Raw genomic sequence first — 17,504 nt, 5'->3', positions numbered from 1 at the left:
TCAAGGATACACTCGACTTTCCAATTGCATCGCCGCACAACATCCTCACTGCGCTTTAGACGCGTGTCAGTAACCATCATGGTGTTAAAACTTCAGCAATTGGCGCCAACGCGCCCGCAGGCGCGAAGTGCACGGGTGGCTGTGCGCATGCACGCCAACGCCCGCAATAACCTGGCGATTGGCTCGCTCATTATCGCGGGCGAAGCTGCCGCTGCAGGTGTGTGTCACGTGGTGAGGGAAGTGCCGCATGCGAAGTGCGAGGTTGGGGCGAGCGTTATATTGGGGCTGTGGTGGGGTGAAGGGCAGGCAGTGGCGTGCGTCGCCCTGCGCGCCCGCGCCCGCGCCCGCATTCACGGTACCGTGGCGGGCACGACAGGGAAGCCACCGGAATGCTAGCTGACCTCATTTCTCTTTTCACAGCCGCGGCGGACATGGCTGGCGCCGCCGACATCCTAGCCCTTGCAAGTGAGAACCCGGTCCTGGCGATGGGCGCTGGAGTCGCGGCCATTGGCACGGCGGTGGCAGCCACGTTTGCCATGGCCAACAAGGCCACGACGCAACCCACCACCGCACTGCAGGCCTACGAGGCGGCCACCACGGACGTGAGTGACTGCAGCGGCAGCGAAGTAATCGTGTTACTTGCGATGGGTGTGTGGGGTTGAAGATGGACACGGCGTTGAGCGGATGGATGGGTGTGTGGGGTTGAAGACGCGCTACATGATGACGGATGACGCGTTGATGAAGATCTATGTTTGTGCTCTGTGTTGCTGGGCGCAACAGGAGCGTGCTATGTTGGTGGACATTCGGCCCAGGAGCATGCAGCGGGAGGAGGGCGTCATCGACACACGCGACACCGGCGCCAAGAGCCCCATCTCAGTGCCGTACGTGCGGGTGCGTGCCCTCACACAAGCAAGTTTGTCACCGTACAGCGACTCCAAGCACCGCCGCCTGTCGTAGGCGCCGTGGTCACCCGACACGCTGCGGCTCGCGTTTGCCCCTTGCAGGAGGAGGCCGACGGCGTTCTGACCATTGACGCCGACTTCGCGGCCAACCTACTGGAGGCTCAGGGCGTGTACGACGACTCCATTCTTATACTGGTGGACTCGTGAGTGACACCCGAGACTCGGGACTGCGTAGCTGCAAATGTAGCGAGTAAGATGCTATAAGACTAACAATGCGAAGCCGAGGAAGCCAGTGGGCACAGTGTTGTTGTTGTATTCCATTTGCGGCTGACACTCGCCGCCTCCCGCCCAAACAGAGACGGCTCGCTGGCGCCCCGGGCGGCGGCGGATGTGGCCAAGCTGGGGTTGCTGAAGGAAAAGGTGTTCTTCATGCGGGGCGGTATGGAAGGGCCGAAAGGGTGGAAGGTGAGAGCGCACCGGGGCTGCGGCCGCGCTGACACAAACACGTGTGGCCCCCGGAGTGTGTTGGCCGTACAAGCAGCGGAAATGCGGCAAAGTGATAGCCGGAGGCCGCGCGCTCCATCTAAACGCCTTCTTGCCTGGTTGCCCACATGCAGGCAAGCGGCCTGCCCACCAAGCCGTACCGAGCCTTTGAGCTGCCGGGCCTGCCGGAGCTGCCGGCGCTCATGCCGCAGGTGGAGCTGCCCGCCCTGCCGGAGCTGCCGCGCGCCATGGAGCTGAAGGCGCTGCCCAACGCCCTGGCTGACAAGGTGCAGGAGGTGCAGTCGCAGGTGCAGGTGCGTGTGCGTGTGCGTGCGTGGGAGGCCTGAGGAGGATAGGAGCTGCAGACTGTGGCGGATGCCGGACTGGGGTAGAGGATGCTGGGAAGGCTACGAGGCAGAGCGATGGTGTTGAAGCCGCCGTGGCATTGCGTGGCCGGAGACTCCAGACACCACTTTCAAGGAGTCTTGCCGCGGGGCCACCTCCCTTTCCTTACTGCAGGTGCCGGACGTGGACACACGGCTGATTTACAATGCAGTGGAGAAGGCGAGCGAAGCCTTCCACGCGCTCAATGGTACGGAGGGGACTGGCGCCTAGGCAGTGCTCGGCCACGCAACTCATGATCTGAACTTGGGATGCAAGCGAGGCATGCCCGTAACTGCCCACATGGACGTTCGTGGCGGTGCATTTGGTGTGTGCGCCTGCAGACAAGTACAAGGAGAATCCCACGCTGGCTAACGGCGTGTTGGTGGGGGCGGGTGTGACGGCGCTGGGCGTCTTTGCGTCCACAGGTGGGTGCGGGGCGCGCGCACACGTGTGCTACGCTGGTGCTTGCTGAGCTGGGACACGCTGCAATGCTGAAAATGAGACAACACTGATTCTTAAGCCCCCCGTGCCGGTTTCACTGCCGCTCAGAGCTGGAGGCGCTGGTGGAGGTGGTGGGTGCTCTGGGCCTGGCACGCTTCCTGGTGGGCAACCTGCTGTTTGCCAGGGACCGAGAGGCCACACTGGCGGCTGCGAAGTGAGAGAGCTTGGGGCGGGCGGGCCGGAGAGCGTGTGCACGGTTAAGATAGGCGCAGAGGCGCGAGAGCCAGCAAGGGGCAGGCCAGGTTTTGGACGGGGGCCGAGTGGGAACCAGGCCGGTCGATGGTGACAAGTGCCGTCGCCACCATCTATGTGGCGCCTCCCACCGTCGCCGTCTGGCGCCATGTGTGCGACACACACCACATTCCAATGCCTGCAGGAAGCTACTAGAGGACAGGGACGCGGGTGCGGCGGTGCTGGCCATGGCCAAGGGAGCCACCGCTGAGCTGGAGAAACTGGCGGCAATCGTGCGCGAGGCCAAGGACCCCGACACAGCCGCCAAAACTATCCAGGAGCAGCTGGTGGGTCGGCGCAAGAGGGCTTCGGGCCAAGGGGTAGGCGTTGCAAAGCCGTGCTCATGGTTCTACGGCGTGGTTGTTCGCGTTACCTGGGACAAGTTTTCGCGCAGCTGCATGCTGCTGAGTTGCTGCAATTAAAAACATTAAAATAAACACTTGTTATTACTGTAAGGTTCATGTTGCCCTGCCCGCAGCTCCCTGACGTCCAGGGCGCGAATCCGGAGGCGCTTGCATACGCATTGGCTGCCTCCGGCTTGGAGATCCCACGCCCTGTAGTCGAGGACAAGGCGGAGGCGGAAACCAAGTCAAAAGCTGACGCGCTGGCAAAGGCACAGCAGGAGGCGGAAGAGGCCGCCAGAATCAAGGCGGCAGCAGCGGCCAAGGCGAAGGCTGAGGCAGCGGCCAAAGCTCAGGCGGCAGAAGAGGCTCGCCTAGCTGCGGAGGCGGCCGCACAGGCAGAGGCGGAGGCCGTCGCGGTCGCAAAGGCCAAGGCCGAAGCCGCCAAACAGGCGAAAGCCGATGAGGAGGCACGCGCAGCAGCGAAGGCTTACGCGCAAGCGGAGGAGCAGGCGCGGGTGGCAGCTGAGGCCGCTGCTAGGGCGCAAGCAGAGGAGCAGGCGCGGGTGGCGGCTGAGGCCGCTGCTAGGGCGCAAGCGGAGGAGCAGGCGCGGGTGGCGGCTGAGGCCGCTGCTAGGGCGCAAGCAGAGGAGCAGGCGCGGGTGGCAGCTGAGGCCGCTGCTAGGGCGCAAGCAGAGGAGCAGGCGCGGGTGGCGGCTGAGGCCGCTGCTAAGGCGCAAGCGGAGGAGCAGGCGCGGGTGGTGGCTGAGGCCGCTGCTAGGGCGCAAGCAGAGGAGCAGGCGCGGGCTTTACTGGCGGCTGAGGCCGCTGCTAGGGCGCAAGCAGAGGAGCAGGCGCGGGTGGCGGCTGAGGCCGCTGCTAAGGCGCAAGCAGAGGAGCAGGCGCGGGTGGCTGCTGAGGCCGCTGCTAGGGCGCAAGCAGAGGAGCAGGCGCGGGTGGCGGCTGAGGCCGCTGCTAAGGCGCAAGCAGAGGAGCAGGCGCGGGTGGCGGCTGAGGCCGCTGCTAGGGCGCAAGCAGAGGAGCAGGCGCGGGTGGCGGCTGAGGCCGCTGCTAAGGCGCAAGCAGAGGAGCAGGCGCGGGTGGCGGCTGAGGCCGCTGCTAAGGCGCAAGCAGAGGAGCAGGCGCGGGTGGCGGCTGAGGCCGCTGCTAAGGCGCAAGCAGAGGAGCAGGCGCGGGTGGCTGCTGAGGCCGCTGCTAGGGCGCAAGCAGAGGAGCAGGCGCGGGTGGCGGCTGAGGCCGCTGCTAAGGCGCAAGCAGAGGAGCAGGCGCGGGTGGCGGCTGAGGCCGCTGCTAGGGCGCAAGCAGAGGAGCAGGCGCGGGTGGCAGCTGAGGCCGCTGCTAGGGCGCAAGCAGAGGAGCAGGCGCGGGCTTTACTGGCGGCTGAGGCCGCTGCTAGGGCGCAAGCAGAGGAGCAGGCGCGGGTGGCAGCTGAGGCCGCTGCTAGGGCGCAAGCAGAGGAGCAGGCGCGGGTGGCGGCTGAGGCCGCTGCTAGGGCGCAAGCGGAGGAGCAGGCGCGGGTGGCGGCTGAGGCCGCTGCTAAGGCGCAAGCAGAGGAGCAGGCGCGGGTGGCGGCTGAGGCCGCTGCTAAGGCGCAAGCAGAGGAGCAGGCGCGGGTGGCGGCTGAGGCCGCTGCTAGGGCGCAAGCGGAGGAGCAGGCGCGGGTGGTGGCTGAGGCCGCTGCTAAGGCGCAAGCAGAGGAGCAGGCGCGGGTGGTGGCTGAGGCCGCTGCTGGGGCGCAAGCAGAGGAGCAGGCGCGGGTGGCTGCTGAGGCCGCTGCTAGGGCGCAAGCCGAGGAGCAGGCGCGGGCTTTACTGGCGGCCGCCGATGAGGCACGGGCGGAGGAGGAGCTGCGGGTGGCCGTACTTGCGGCACAAGCTGCTGCTGAGGCCAAGGCACGCGCGGTGGAGGGGGCGCGCGCAGCGCTTGAAGCCAAGGCCCGTGCTGAGGGGTCGATTGCTTCCGCGATTTCGGAGGAAGGGTCGGTTGCTCCTGCCAAGCGGATGGGCAAGAAGGAGCGCGCGGCCATGAAGGCGAAGGCGAAGGCTGAGCGGGACGCACAGGCACGTGTTGACGAGGCGGCTCGGGTGCTCGCAGAGGCCGAGACGAGGGCGGAGGTGGCAGCGGCGGCTGAGTCGAAGGCGCTCGCAGCGCTGGCGTCGGTGCAGGCGCGGCGTGCTGAGTCCCAGGCAGAGGCCATTAGCGCGTCGGCATAGAAGTTCTTGGCTTGTAGACTGAAGGCCTATACATTATAGCTTCATGAGATGTTAGCAAAGGAACAAAGACAGATAATTTGCATTTGCTGGTTGGTACTTGTAGCTGGGGCCTGCTGGGGTCTTAAAACCCCCCCTCGCCTGCGTTAGTCCTAGGTTGGTTGAGGCTTTGTGTGCGACCACGTTCATTGACGTACAACGCCGACCTATCGTGCGCGTGTGATCAGCATGAGCGCTGAATGTAGTGGTTGGTGGTCCGTGCAGAGGGAGACGCACTGGAGTGCGTAAGCAACCCGGGTCATGCAGTAGTGGCCAGCGCGTGGCAACATCAGCGTTTTTGCACAAGTTGCAGCAGTTGTCAGTAGTAGTAGACGTTCAGGCGCAGCCGGTGTAGGACGTATTTAGGTGGCATTTGCTGTAGATACATCGCATCGGAGTTTTGAACTCTGATGTCACAAGAAAGCTCACGCCGGGACGCGCAGGGCGTGAGCGCTTTGCATCCACTGGGCGGCTGATGGCTCAGGCAGCGCATGTGATTTCCGCCATGCGCAGCGCTAGATCAATGACACACTGACAAGCCGTCACACAGACGCTACGGTTGGCGGACTACAAGCCCCAACCACTGCAACAGCGGGTGTGTCTGTGTGGTGCTTCGCCTAGCCGGGCGCCCGGAGCGTGAGGAATGCGCATCAGCAAACTTCCAGCCAGTCAGCAACTTGTCGGTACAGTAACTCCGGCGTTCGACCAGCCATGCACTCCTGCTCTGCCGCTGCAAACTGTTTGCTGTCTGCTTGGGGTACGGGCGTCAGCTGCACCCTATGGGACCTCGCCAACCTGCCTGAACCCTGTCCCATCACACAACCACTGCAACAGCGGAACAGCTGTCGTTCTCTGCCGTACTAGGGATCGGCGGCAACGGTGGGGCCGCGTGCACCAGCCGACGCGCGCCACTGCTACTGCCGCAGCTGGGCCTCTCTTCACTCCCAGCGGCTGCTCTGCTTGCAAAGGCCACGAATCGGCGTGACTTCTGTGTGTGACAGCGCTGGGTAAGGACTCGTAAACCATGCTTACACACCGGCCTGGCGCTGTGGCTGATGCCTCGCAGAGAAACCGTAGCCCAATCCCCGCGAGGCAATCTGGCAAGTCGCCCCCCTAGACAAGTTGCCCTGTGTGTTAACGGGCGTAGAATGCTTGCTCAGGAAGGTTGCCGGGAGAATATGAGCCGAGACTGCAAGTATACTCGATGGCTTCATTGGTTGCGCATGCAGCTCCCAAACCGTCCAGACCTGCCACCTTACCATACTGAAATCCAACATGTGAAACAACCTTATTAGTATACATACACATGGGATCGTGGCATCTCATGCAAACACCATCATGATGCGCCCACAGCATCTACACCAAGCCTACAACGCCAGCCAGCTCTCAGTGTTTGGGTGACAGCGCGAGGCGCTGCGGGCTGGCGGCCGCCTCCTGACTGGCCAGGTGCGTGCGCACAGCCTTCCAGTTTAAACTCATAGCCTGGGCCAGGGTCGCATTGGGCGCAATCAGCCGGTGAACCACCTCCATAGTCGAGTCCAGTAGCCCCGCACCGCCCGGCGACCTCATTCCAGTAGCTGGCGCTGCAGCGGCTGCCGACGCGGCCACGGGGCCGGGGGAGCGCGGCTGCTGTGGCATGAGCCGCAGCCTGGCGCCGCCCGGCCCTGTACTGGAGCTCACCGTGTGTGTAGGAGAGGCCGCGGCAGCGCCCGGGCTCTGGTTGCCCGGTACATCCGAGCCCTCGCCGCCGCGGGCTGGGCTCATACTTTGGCCCCGGGAGCCCGTGCTGTTCTGCCGTCGCTCCCAGACCGCGGCATAGCCGCGGGTCAGCGAACCGCCACTGTGTAGGGAGCCCCACTGTTGCTCCCCCGCGCCTCGGCCAGCGGTACCAGGCGATTCGGCATCCCCACTTGCGTGTTGCTCCTCCGCCTCAAAAGCAGTCGCCTTCACGGGGGTAGCGTACCTCGACCCGCCCGCTGGCCGGTCAGGAATACCTCCGCGCTGCTGGTGCTGATGCTCCACAGGGTTCGCGCGCGCTAACTTGTGTGCCAAGACTTCGCCGACACGGCCCCACAGCTGCACTCTCTCCAGCGGCCCCAGCTGCGGTAGATGCCGCGCCATGTCACACAGCGCCCGCAGCTCTTCCAGCTCCTCAGGCGTGGTAGCTGCCGGCAGCTGCAGGCCGGGCCCCTCCGGGCCACCTACAGGGCCGCTGCCGCTGCTGCAGGCGACGGTTCCAGCTGCTGCGTCCGCAGCTTCCGGGGTTGTGGCGCCGCCAGCAGACGGCGGGGTCTGGGAAGAGTAGCCAAGACTGGCGGCTGGTGATGGCTTTGAGGCAGACGTGAAGCGCGGGGACGAGATCTGGAGGCGCACGTCAGAATGTTTCGCGTACAGGTGTTGGCTGACCGGGCCTCGCAGCGGCGAGCCCACAGAACCAGCACCAATGCTCGCGTGCGGGAAGCTCGCGGCAGTTTGCGCCGGGGGTGTCAGGCTGCTGTTTGCTGCATACAGACGCCGTGCGGCGGCCGGCTGCGGCGGGTGCGCTGCATGCGGCGTCGAATGTGCCGCGACCGTAGGTGCCCCGTAGCGCGGAGACCGGGCAAAGCCTGCCACTGTTGTGCTGACGCCTGCAGCAGCAGCGGCTGGCGATGGTGTCTCGCCTGCAGCTGCGCGCCGATTGGGTGAGGCGCAATGCGAGAGAATGCTTTGCAGGCCTTTGCTGGGCGTTAGGCTGCCACCTGCGCCAGAGGCAACGCCTGCTGCAGCAGCAGCCGGCACGGCCGCCATGGCCTCTGGTCTCGCAGCGGCGGAGGAGGTGCTTGCCACACGGCGATGCCGCCGCTTGGACGCGTAGCGGACCTGCAAGGTCGACGATGCGAGACGAGTTGCCACAGCCTTACGGTATCACCAATCGAGGACACGCTGTAATGGATTGGCGGCAACAGCACCGAAGACGTGCCCCCATCGTGCTCACCTGCAGCTGCTCCAGCCGCGACTGCACTGCGCCAAGAGCCGTCTGCCGTGCTGCCCGCAGCAGCTCAGTCTCCAGTCCCTGTCCACCACCACTTGAGCCCGTCGCAGCCGCCATCGCCGCAGCCACAGCTGCCGCTGCTGGCCCTCCAAACCCCGCGCCCGCTGCCTGCCCTGCCGCACTGTGCATTGCCGTTGCGCTGCTAGCCGCGGCATCACCTGCGCCATGCGCCAAGTCGAGGTGCCCCAACCGCCGCCCCAGCACTGCCAGGAACTCATCGTCCAAGGCCGCCGCGTCCGCCGCCACGCTCCACTCCAGCGCCTCCAGAAGCTCTAAGGCCTCCTCCTCGGCACGAGCCGCCGCTGCCGCCGCTGCCGTCCGGGACTGCTCGTCCGCCTGGCGGCCGCCGCCCGATGGCTGCGTAACCATATCTGGCGAAAGAACACGGTGTGACTGGCAGTCCGCGTCTGCAGCAGCCTCCGAGTCGCGGGCCAGATGCAGGAGCGGTCTGATCACCGAGGTGACGTGGGCAGGCGGCAGTAGCGCATATGCATCCAGGGCCCCGAGTGGCCGCCCATGTAACCGCGCTGGCCGATCCGCAGCGAGCACGGTCTGGAACACGGGCGGCGGCGGCTGGTTGCGTGCGGCCTCGCGGGCCGCATCATCGTCCTCGGCTGCCTTAGCGGCAGCTGCTGCCGCGGCGGCTGTGCGTGCGCTGGCGGCGGTCGCAGCTGCCAGGCGCGCCCTTGCCTCCATGACTGCCGCACCACCGTCCGGCAGGGCGCAGCTGAGCGGGATGCCGCTCTGCAGCTCCTCCTCGCGGCCCTGCCCCACCAGGGGCACCAGCGCGTCTGCGTCGCTGATACGCGGCTGGCGGCCCTCCTCTTGCGGCCGCTGTGGGCGTGACGCTGCATCGAAATAGTGCTGATGGTCGGGCTGTGGCTGCTGTTGCGCTGGCAACAGCGGTGTTGTGTTTGGCAGGGACTGCTGCTGGCGGTGGCGCTCGCCGAGGTGGCTGAGCTGCGGCGCTTGCAACTGCTGCGGCGTGTTCCGCAGCGTCACCTCAGAAGCAAGACTAGCGCTTGCGTCGCCGCCGCTGGTAGTGGACGTGGCTGTGGGTGTGGACATCCAGCCGCTGGCCCGCATGCCTGCAGCCGTCGAGCTGCGGCTGCCGGTCGCGTGGCTTCCGCCACCGCTGCTGCCACCCGGAGAAGGCCGCAAGACGTGTGCCGGGATGCCGGCTGGCACTGCTTCCCAAGTGCCCGTTCCATGAACAACTGCCTCAACGCCAAGCGCAGCTGGCACTTGCACTGCATCGGAAGCAGTGTCAGCGGCTCCAGCGACTGCCGCTGGCCTTTGTTGATGATAGCCAGACTCCAGGCCGTCGACCAAGCTAAGGCCTAGCAACATGTCGAGCGCCCGGGTGGCGCTGCCGACATGGCCGCTGCTGAGATCTGCACTGGCTCCTCCTGTGCCTTCGCCCGAGGCCCCATGCAGCTCTTTGCTGACACCAGCCAAGGTATGCAACAACACACCAGGTACACCGCCTGGTACACTGGCGCCACGAGCGCCCCCGCCGCTGGAACTGGCTGCCGTCGTTGCGCCTGGTTGCGCCTGCGCCGGACTGCCCTCCATCCGTACCGCCTGCACACGCCCAGCTTCACTGCGCCCGGGGCTGCTCCGGGCACTGGCGGCTGTGCTGTGTGGCGCCGAGCTGTGTGGCGAGCCGCCCACAAGCGCCCGCAGCTCGCGGACCCGGCTCTCCAGCCGGTCGTAAGCTCCATGCACCGTCTGCAACCCCTGACCTAGCGCCCTCACCGCTGGGCTACCAGGCTCGCCTGCGCCCTCCTCTTGGCCGAGCGGCAGATGCTGCTGTTGCAGCCGGGACAGCAGCTGCGTCAGCGTGTCCGTTGCCGGCTTGCCGCCCTGTGCGCCTGAGGGTGCTGCGCCCGGCGCGACGTGGCTGGCCTGCGCGCCAGGAGCGGGCTCAGCCGCATTGCCTGGCTTTGCCATGCCCGCAGCACCGGGCGCTTCGTCCACCGCAAACATTGACAGCAGCGAACGCGCCGCTCCTGCTGAGGCGGCGTCAGGCGCTGGTACAGCCGCTGCTGGCAGGCCCGGCAAGGCAACAGTCAGTAGGCGTGAAGGCAGCGGCACTGGCTCGCATGCAAGGCCGGCGCTCGCGTCCGCCGGTGGCAGGGTCGATGCGGCCGGCATGAGCGGGGGCTGCGCATGCGCGGCTGCCTCAAGGCCCGGCTCGTGCTGTTCATGTGCGCGATAACCCGCTGCGCGCTGATGCAGAATGTGGTGCTGGTGATGCTGGTGGTGGTGGGCGTGGTGCGGGTGCAGCGGGTGTGTTGCATCGCGGTGGAGCTGGTAGTGGCGGGACACGGAGGAGGGTCGCTGGGCCACGGCGCTCGCTCCTCCGGCACTGGCCGCGGGCGACTGAGCCGCGCTCCACCTTCTGGTGGATCCGGGGCTGCTACGCCGTGGCGGCAGCCCCGCATCAATGTACCTGCATAGACACGTGACGGCGAGGTGCCGTAGTGGTGCAGGGGCCAGACCAAGGGGCAAGACGGACCATCCGCGGCAGGATGAAGGTGCAAGACCAAAGGCACAAGAGTCTTGCCGCACGACGCACCCCAAATGCTTTCACATCCGTTCAGACTAGCATGCTCTTAGGCCTCCAGGTCTTCCCGTGATGTCTTACTTGCGCTCAATCTCCTGCAGCTCTGCTTCCAGCGCTGCCGCCAGGTCGCCAGAGACCTGCAGCTCACGCGACGGCACGAGCACCAGGCCCCCTCCGCCGCTCGTGCCTGATGCAGGCCCAGGCTGCGCTGGAGTGCTGGGCGGGGCTGATGGCCTTGTTCTCTGAGGCGTTGCATGCATTGTGGTTGGCACGGCACTGCTGGACAGGGCTGCAGCGCTCATCACGTTGTTGAAGGGGCCTGCCGCATGCGGAGCAGTGGATGCTGATGACACGTCAGAAGGCGCGTACTGTGGCAGGGGCTGCGCCCGGTCGGGCGTGGAGGGTGGTGCAGGCTGTTGCAGCTGCGTCCGCTTGTGGGGAGGTGCAGTGGATGGCGCGGCAGCGCTACGGGTGCGGGTGCGGGTCACCCTCGTGACCAAGGATCGATCCTCCTCGCCACCTGTGCTCGCCAGCGAGGGCTCCACCTCCTCGCTAGCCTCTGCCCACAGCGAGGAAACATCCATCTTCTTAAAGCTGCCCAGAGGTCTGCTCAGGACTTCGCCACGGTGCAGGCCCACGGATTTTCCGAGCGATAGCAGCGCGTATTCCCCCCTGAGGATGCTACGATGCGCTGATAATCATTATTTACGAACAGCGGGATCAAGTGCAGGTCTTGATGGGCTGCATCCGGGAAAGTCAAGTCTCCAATGCTCGGTCTGCACGTTGGCTTTGCGTCGGTTAAAAGGGTCGAGGCAGCATGCTTGTTGATTTCAGGTGAGTTTCAACAATCGGTTATAGGCCCTACAAGCAGAAAAGCGAGGGCAATCCATGCTGCGCGGGATCACGGGATGGACAGCTGCTGCTTCCACGCCTGGCACTTCTTTTCTCTTGTATGCCTGAACTAATCATGACTAAATAATGCGTACTAGATAGAGGCAGATTACCATGGCGCTCAGCGGCGTGGGTATAGTGTTTGGAAACATTCAGGAAGAGGCCCCGCAGAGCTTGACTGAGACCGCGACGGCTTTAGGTGCTAGCATATGTCACGCAGAGCTTGCGTCTCAAGCACAGTTCCTTGTAGCCAGCAACGTGCTCAAGACAGCGGATGGCCGGGACCCCTACCTGGTGAGGGCCCTTTCGTTGCTGTATCGCGACGGAGCTCCGTTTAGCCGCCCCGTACGCTGGGGTGACTAATATGAGCCCCACTCGACGCGGTGGTCACTGTGTGCAGACGGCGCTGAACCTGAACCCGGCGCTCGTGCCAGTCTCCACGACCTGGCTGACAGAATGCGTCAAGCAAGGCGGCCTGGTGCGTTGGGCCTGGGTATGGGCACAGCGGCTGCAGGGGACAGGGGCTGGTGCTTCAGGATAGCAGGGAATCCAGAGGCGAGCCGGGCTCCTGCCATGCAGGACCTTCTACCATGCAGGAGGTGCCCTTCAAACTTACCTGACCGGTACCGCGCCGTGCTTATTTGCATCCCCTGGCGAGGGCGCAGGTGCCGCACGCCCCTTATGTGTTGGCCCCGCTGAGTGGCATTCGCGTCAGCATCACAAACTTCGGCGCGAAGGAGCGCGATGGCGTGGCCAAGCAGCTCCGGAGCGGTGGAGCGGACTACACGGCGGAGCTGTACAAGACCATGACCCACTTGGTCAGCAACAAAGTGGGCGGCAACAAGTACACGTAAGCGCAGGGGCAGTCACCAGAACGCACCGCTCATGGGCACTGGGCATCACGCGTACAGCGCAGGCCGTTGGTCAATCCAGCCGTCTTAGGCGTGCCGCACGCGCTGGGCTCAACGTCACCATCGTCTAAATCCATCCCATCCTTCTCCATGACGCTGCGGCTGCGGGATGTTCACAGGCACGCCAAGGATTGGGGGCTAGCCGTGGTGCACATGGACTGGGTGCTGGCGTGCCTCAAGGCGGGCCGCCGCCTGGATGAGCGGCCATACAGCCTGGACACATACGACCCAAGTCGGGGACCAGTGACCGTGGCCGCAGACATCACCAGCTGCGGCGCGGACGCAGGGCGGCCGGGCAGTAGGTGGGTGGTGGCAATCGGTTGGTGGAAGGGCGGCATGGCGCCGCTTGAGGACCTTGACGGGGCCGTGAGGTGTAGGGTTGAGGGGTTCGCTGTCATATGACCTGCATGGCACCAGCGGGATAAGAGCAGAGCGTGCCTTGCGCCGCAAGCGCAAGACGTTACTTTTCCATGTGGGGTTTCTCGATCGTGACAGGGCCAACTCAACAAATCGCTGCGCTGCATCCGTGGACGCGGCGACGGGTGCCGTGAGCGCCGGCCAGCTGGGCGCCTGCATCAAGGGGTGAGGCTCGCTTGAGCGTGCGGGCGGGGAAGGGTGGCGGCAGCAGCGTCAAGCAGCACAAATGGAGCTCTAACTCGACGCCATTCGACCTTGCAGGGTCGTGGGGCCAGGAGGCGGCAACGTCGGCTTGGCGCGTGGCGGTAGCGCGGCGCTAGGGGTAGGCGGCCCAGGGCGGCCGCCGCCGGGACCCAGCTACTATGGTGGCGAGGCGACATGGGACCAGCCGCAGTACCTGGCGGCGCAGCCGCAGCCGCAGCAGGTGCAACCTCGAGCCCTGGCGTTGCCGGCGGAACCGCCGGACGACTGCTACTTCCTGCACTGGGTGCGGATGTACGTGGTGGGCGCCTCGCCCATCGAGCAGCCGCAGGTGCTGACAGCCATACGGGAGAGCGGCGCCACGCGGGAGCCCTTGCTGCTGGGCTCAGGCGGCGGCGGTGCCGGGGGCGCACCGCCGGGGCACGGTGTGGTGACCCACATCGTGTTCGGCAGCCTGCTGAGCGTCAACGAGATGTCGGAGGTGCGCCAGTACCTCGGCGAGTTCCGGGAACAGGTGAGCCAGTCAATAGTAACTGCGTTGAGGTGGACACTTTGTAAGGGGGGATTGCACGGGCGGTGTGGGTGCGTGGGCCTTCTTGCTTGTAACGAGGTGCCGTAGCCACAGCAGGCACACGCTGCAATAGCGTGGCTGTGAATGTGCCTTTGCTTTCAGGTGCGGCTGTGCAAGCTGGACTGGCTCTTCGAGTGCGTCAATCGGCGCACATATGTGGAGCCCGAGGGCCGCAACGCCGTCACAGAAAAGCAGCTGCAGACGTGGATCTCAGGCGGGTCGGCGCCAACGGCGGTTACAGCGGCAGGGCCGGTAAGCGCCCCGGGATGCACGTATATGCAGCTGCTCGCTGGCGGGTTCACGTGGTTGCGAGCCACCTACCTTTGGACCCACTCTCGGTTGAAGCTGTGCCTGTTTGTTGCTGCCTCATGCAGGGCGGAGCAGGGCGAGGCGCCCGCAGCCGCGAGCCGTCGCCTGCGGCAGGGCCTGGCATGGCGGGTGCGGCCTCGGGTGTGCCGGCCCTCGACGACTACGTGCCGCTCGATGGCGATGGCAACACGCGCACCATGGACAGCTTTGCTGTGCGGGCGGGCGGTGGCGGCGGCCAGGCGGGCGTATTCAGCGGTTTGTGGTTCACGTTGGCGGCGGTGGCGGGGACGGAGGAGGAGGCACCTGCGACTAAGCTGATTAGGTGAGGCGTTCGGAGCCTTTAGGTCAGCAGCTGAAGGTGTTGGCAGCGCGGACGCGTGGGAGCTGCGTAAATGCTTCAGGTCTAACCATGTACCATTGGTTTGTGGCGGATGCGCTTGTACCCTTTTGCCCATTTGACGCAAACGGTGTGGTCACGCCCTCATCTTGGATGCGCAGGCAAGGCGGCGGCATGGTCATTTCAGCGTCCACAGACAAGACCGTTCGCGACCCACAGAAGCGCTTCGCCGTCTGCCCGTTTAGCCTGCCCCAGTCGTTGGTGGACCGACTGAGCGCACGAGGGCGAGACCGCGGCCACACCGAGTTCGAGTGAGTCTTTTGGTGCAGGCGCAAGCGCATACCGTGCGCCTGATAGCGTTGTTTACCGCCTGCAGTCTTGTCCTTCGCATCACCACCTCCGCACTCTACACTCACCAAACAGGCGTGTGACGCCGGAGCAGCGCGTGACGTTGGCCTGGTTGAAGGCCTGCCTGGGCCGGGGCGAGCTGCTGCCCGTCAACCGCCTCACGCCGCTCTTCCGGCCGCTGCCACACGTGCTGCCGCTACCTGGCTTCCAGGGCCTCACCGTGGCGGTCAGCCAGTTCCATGTGGAGCAGCGCGACGTGCTCAAGACGCTCATCGAGCGACTGGGTGCGTCAGCGGTCAGGACGTGTGCACCCGTTACCCGTTCACGCTCTCCACCTGCCGTCAGTTGTGCTAGATCTCACCCGGCTCGGACCCAACGTAGCAAGCGGAACAAGTACCAGCTTGGGCAAGCAGCTGCGCTGTGAGCCACTGTGGCTGTGAGCGGGGTTCATGCATCCAGCGGCTGCCTCCTCTTGCCGTTGCGTGCAGGTGGCACCTTCACGGACAAGCTGAACAGGCGCTGTCACTACCTGGTCATCCAGGCAGCCAAGGGCGACAAGTTCGTAGCAGCCGTCAAGTACGTAGGGCCGTCATTTGCTTGCGGGGTCGCGCTGCAGCATTGACCACCTGTCGCACCCGTGAAAGCGTGTTATTCGGTATGGCTGCAAGCTACGCACCCCACGCGGTGGGATGCAAGGCCCCGCGTTCACCCTCATTGAGGGATGCATGCTGCTGCCTCGCTGTGCAGGTGGGGCATTCCCTGCGTCAACGCCACCTGGGTGCTGGAGAGCGCCTACCAGGGTCGGGCTTTGGCCGAGGTCATGGCGTTCCTGCCGTCAGACATCACGCCGCAGGAAATGGAGCAGAAGAAGAGGGAGGCGGCCGCGCGCTCCGTTGGCGGCGGTGGCGGCACCTCCTCGCAACTGGGCCTCGCGTCACAGCATATGGGCGGCCTCGGGCCGACCCAGCGCCCCGAGGGCGGGCAGGTGCGAGCAACGCATGGTGGCGATGAACGTGTTGGCCTGAACAGCTGAACATGATGGTCGGTCTGGCGCAACCGTGACAAACCACGTGTGCGGACTATGGGCGCATTTGGCGACGCCTTGCAGGGCAACACTGGTCCGGCTGTGCCTGGCGCCCCCAAGTCCATGCTCGCATCCATCCTGGCGGACCTCGGCGAGACCACGCCGCCGCCGCAGCTGCCGCAACGCAGCACAGCAGGTGCCGCAGGTGCGGGCGCCACCAGTCATGAAGCCGGGCAGCTGAAGCCGCTGCCCGTGCACAAGATGGACAAGGCACCCCTTCCCCCGGTCGCAGTGCCTGTCTCAGCAGCAGCGGCAGTAGCAGAAGCAGGTGGTGCGGCTGCCGGGCAACCTGGGCAGCTGCACCAGCCACAGGAGCAGGGGCAGCCGGCGGAGGCAGAGGATGACTCGCCGCCGGACCACGCTGGCGCAGCTGCCTCGCTGATGAACTTCCTGCACAGCAACGCCGTCGCGGCGCCTGAGATGGCCTGCTCGCAGCTGGAGATGCCCATGCTGCTGCCGGTGTTGGGCCTCCCAAGCGGGATGGGCGGGGGCGGCCCGACCGGCAGCGAGGGCTCCATGGGCGGTGGGGCGGCGTCTTCAGAGCCGTCGCGGCAGCTGGGTACGATGAAGCCGCCAGTGAGTGGGGGCCGATTATCAGTGCCCAATGTACGTTTGTTCAAATTGCAACGCATGTCCTCCGACTAGAACTTACTTGCATATCTACAATCCCCTATGGACGCAGGACGATTCCATTACTGGAGCCGTGACGGGTGTGGGGCGGCGCTCGCGCAAGCGAAATATGACTGCGGCGGAAACTACAGGCGTGCCCAGCACCAAGGCCGTCGCGCTGCCTGGGCGCCGAGGGCGTAACGACGAGGAGGAAGAAGAAGGCTTCGGTGTCGCGATGTCGCAGCAGGTACGCATAATTGCCACAGCGCGTGTGCATCGGTTGATGCGTTGTGGGTGATGTCCGTGTTCCTTCGCAACATAAGTCACTCGCCATGCATGTCGTTGTTGTGGTTCAGGTGGGTTACGAGGCGGCCAGCCTCACCTCCGCGCCCCCGCGCGCCACCCGCAGCTCCGCGCGCCTGGGCCGTGGTGGGCAGGGCGCGGACGCCAAGGAGAACTTAATCAAGGCCGTGCAGGGTAACCTGAAGTGACGACACCAGCAATGACCAAAGGGACATGCTTTGCACTAGCACTGATGCCGCAGCGGACCTGTGGGGTACTGGTATTCATTGGGTGGCTGCGAAAGCAAACCGTTTGGGGCTGGGCGGTGGTAGCCAGACGCATAGGAGCAACGGTGAGCTTGTTGATAAGTAGGTGCGCGTCCAAAAGTGCATGCATTACACGACAAGGCAGGCGTCGTACGTGCGAGGCTTCTTGACGATAGACAGACGAAGCAGGATTGTGCGGCACTGCAGGGTGTGGTGCTCCTATGGCCAGTGATGCTGCAGTATGAATGGTTCTGTACTGCAGTCAGGTGTGGATGAGCAGCCAGCCATGTGGTAAGTGCGGCAGGAGTAGCAGGAGCGGCGAGCCTGCATTGTCAAATGGGCAGCTTGTTCTGCAGTTTGCGGCTGTGAGGAGGTAGGAGGAGGGTTGACTGTAAGCAGGGCTGCTGTAAGCGAGTAAGTGACCGAGCTTGCGACTTACGAGACACTACCGGTGGCACACATAGTAGTGACGTGTACGCCAACAGGCAACAGCGATCAGCCCATCACGGTGCCCAGGTATGCACCCTTGAATCTCCAGCTTTACATACCGTACTCTCTCCATACTA

General features: G+C 65.0%; 3 protein-coding genes across 3 annotated transcripts; 2 read left to right on the top strand and 1 right to left on the bottom strand.

Annotated features, from left to right (window-relative positions):
- The first annotated feature begins 11 nt into the window (after positions 1 to 11).
- Positions 12 to 5,737, top strand: CHLRE_12g515950v5 (uncharacterized protein). The gene is made up of 11 exons (XM_043068300.1): positions 12 to 217; positions 421 to 602; positions 781 to 891; positions 1,005 to 1,105; positions 1,259 to 1,367; positions 1,520 to 1,699; positions 1,905 to 1,977; positions 2,111 to 2,194; positions 2,319 to 2,424; positions 2,647 to 2,788; positions 2,980 to 5,737. Exons 1-11 carry the CDS (start codon positions 79 to 81, stop codon positions 5,074 to 5,076), a joined length of 3,324 nt encoding a protein of 1,107 aa, XP_042918395.1. The 5' UTR covers positions 12 to 78; the 3' UTR covers positions 5,077 to 5,737.
- A 2-nt stretch (positions 5,738 to 5,739) lies between these two features.
- Positions 5,740 to 11,541, bottom strand: CHLRE_12g515901v5 (uncharacterized protein). The gene is made up of 3 exons (XM_043068299.1): positions 10,794 to 11,541; positions 8,087 to 10,598; positions 5,740 to 7,971 (listed from the first exon to the last, which is right to left on the bottom strand). The coding sequence occupies exons 1-3, from the start codon at positions 11,294 to 11,296 to the stop codon at positions 6,499 to 6,501; spliced, it is 4,488 nt and encodes a 1,495-aa protein (XP_042918394.1). The 5' UTR covers positions 11,297 to 11,541; the 3' UTR covers positions 5,740 to 6,498.
- Positions 11,542 to 11,681: 140 nt separating this feature from the next.
- CHLRE_12g515900v5 (uncharacterized protein) lies at positions 11,682 to 17,360 on the top strand. Its single transcript, XM_001703180.2, has 15 exons — positions 11,682 to 11,897; positions 12,004 to 12,081; positions 12,269 to 12,453; positions 12,634 to 12,816; positions 13,010 to 13,096; positions 13,193 to 13,646; positions 13,806 to 13,955; positions 14,078 to 14,334; positions 14,511 to 14,660; positions 14,773 to 14,981; positions 15,186 to 15,273; positions 15,445 to 15,682; positions 15,806 to 16,357; positions 16,464 to 16,637; positions 16,747 to 17,360. Exons 1-15 carry the CDS (start codon positions 11,718 to 11,720, stop codon positions 16,879 to 16,881), a joined length of 3,120 nt encoding a protein of 1,039 aa, XP_001703232.2. The 5' UTR covers positions 11,682 to 11,717; the 3' UTR covers positions 16,882 to 17,360.
- Positions 17,361 to 17,504: the final 144 nt, after the last annotated feature.

This window comes from Chlamydomonas reinhardtii, chromosome 12 (genome assembly GCF_000002595.2).
Source record: "Chlamydomonas reinhardtii strain CC-503 cw92 mt+ chromosome 12, whole genome shotgun sequence".
NCBI lineage: Eukaryota > Viridiplantae > Chlorophyta > Chlorophyceae > Chlamydomonadales > Chlamydomonadaceae > Chlamydomonas > Chlamydomonas reinhardtii.
The sequence above is the reverse complement of the archived record's forward strand: the minus strand, read 5'-3'. Positions and strand labels throughout refer to the sequence as shown.

Excerpts from the sequence above, each read along its gene's own strand:
- CHLRE_12g515900v5 (XM_001703180.2), top strand. The coding sequence starts at position 11,718 with ATGGCGCTCAGCGGCGTGGGTATAGTGTTTGGAAACATTCAGGAAGAG. Across the intron at positions 13,647-13,805 it reads TCGGCGAGTTCCGGGAACAG|GTGCGGCTGTGCAAGCTGGA; the intron begins GTGAGCCAGTCA and ends CTTTGCTTTCAG. Across the intron at positions 13,956-14,077 it reads CGGTTACAGCGGCAGGGCCG|GGCGGAGCAGGGCGAGGCGC; the intron begins GTAAGCGCCCCG and ends TGCCTCATGCAG.
- CHLRE_12g515950v5 (XM_043068300.1), top strand. The coding sequence starts at position 79 with ATGGTGTTAAAACTTCAGCAATTGGCGCCAACGCGCCCGCAGGCGCGA. Across the intron at positions 218-420 it reads GGGCGAAGCTGCCGCTGCAG|CCGCGGCGGACATGGCTGGC; the intron begins GTGTGTGTCACG and ends CTCTTTTCACAG. Across the intron at positions 1,368-1,519 it reads AAGGGCCGAAAGGGTGGAAG|GCAAGCGGCCTGCCCACCAA; the intron begins GTGAGAGCGCAC and ends GCCCACATGCAG.
- CHLRE_12g515901v5 (XM_043068299.1), bottom strand. The coding sequence starts at position 11,296 with ATGGATGTTTCCTCGCTGTGGGCAGAGGCTAGCGAGGAGGTGGAGCCC. Across the intron at positions 10,599-10,793 it reads CTGCAGGAGATTGAGCGCAA|GTACATTGATGCGGGGCTGC; the intron begins GTAAGACATCAC and ends GTGTCTATGCAG. Across the intron at positions 7,972-8,086 it reads CGCGGCTGGAGCAGCTGCAG|GTCCGCTACGCGTCCAAGCG; the intron begins GTGAGCACGATG and ends TCGACCTTGCAG.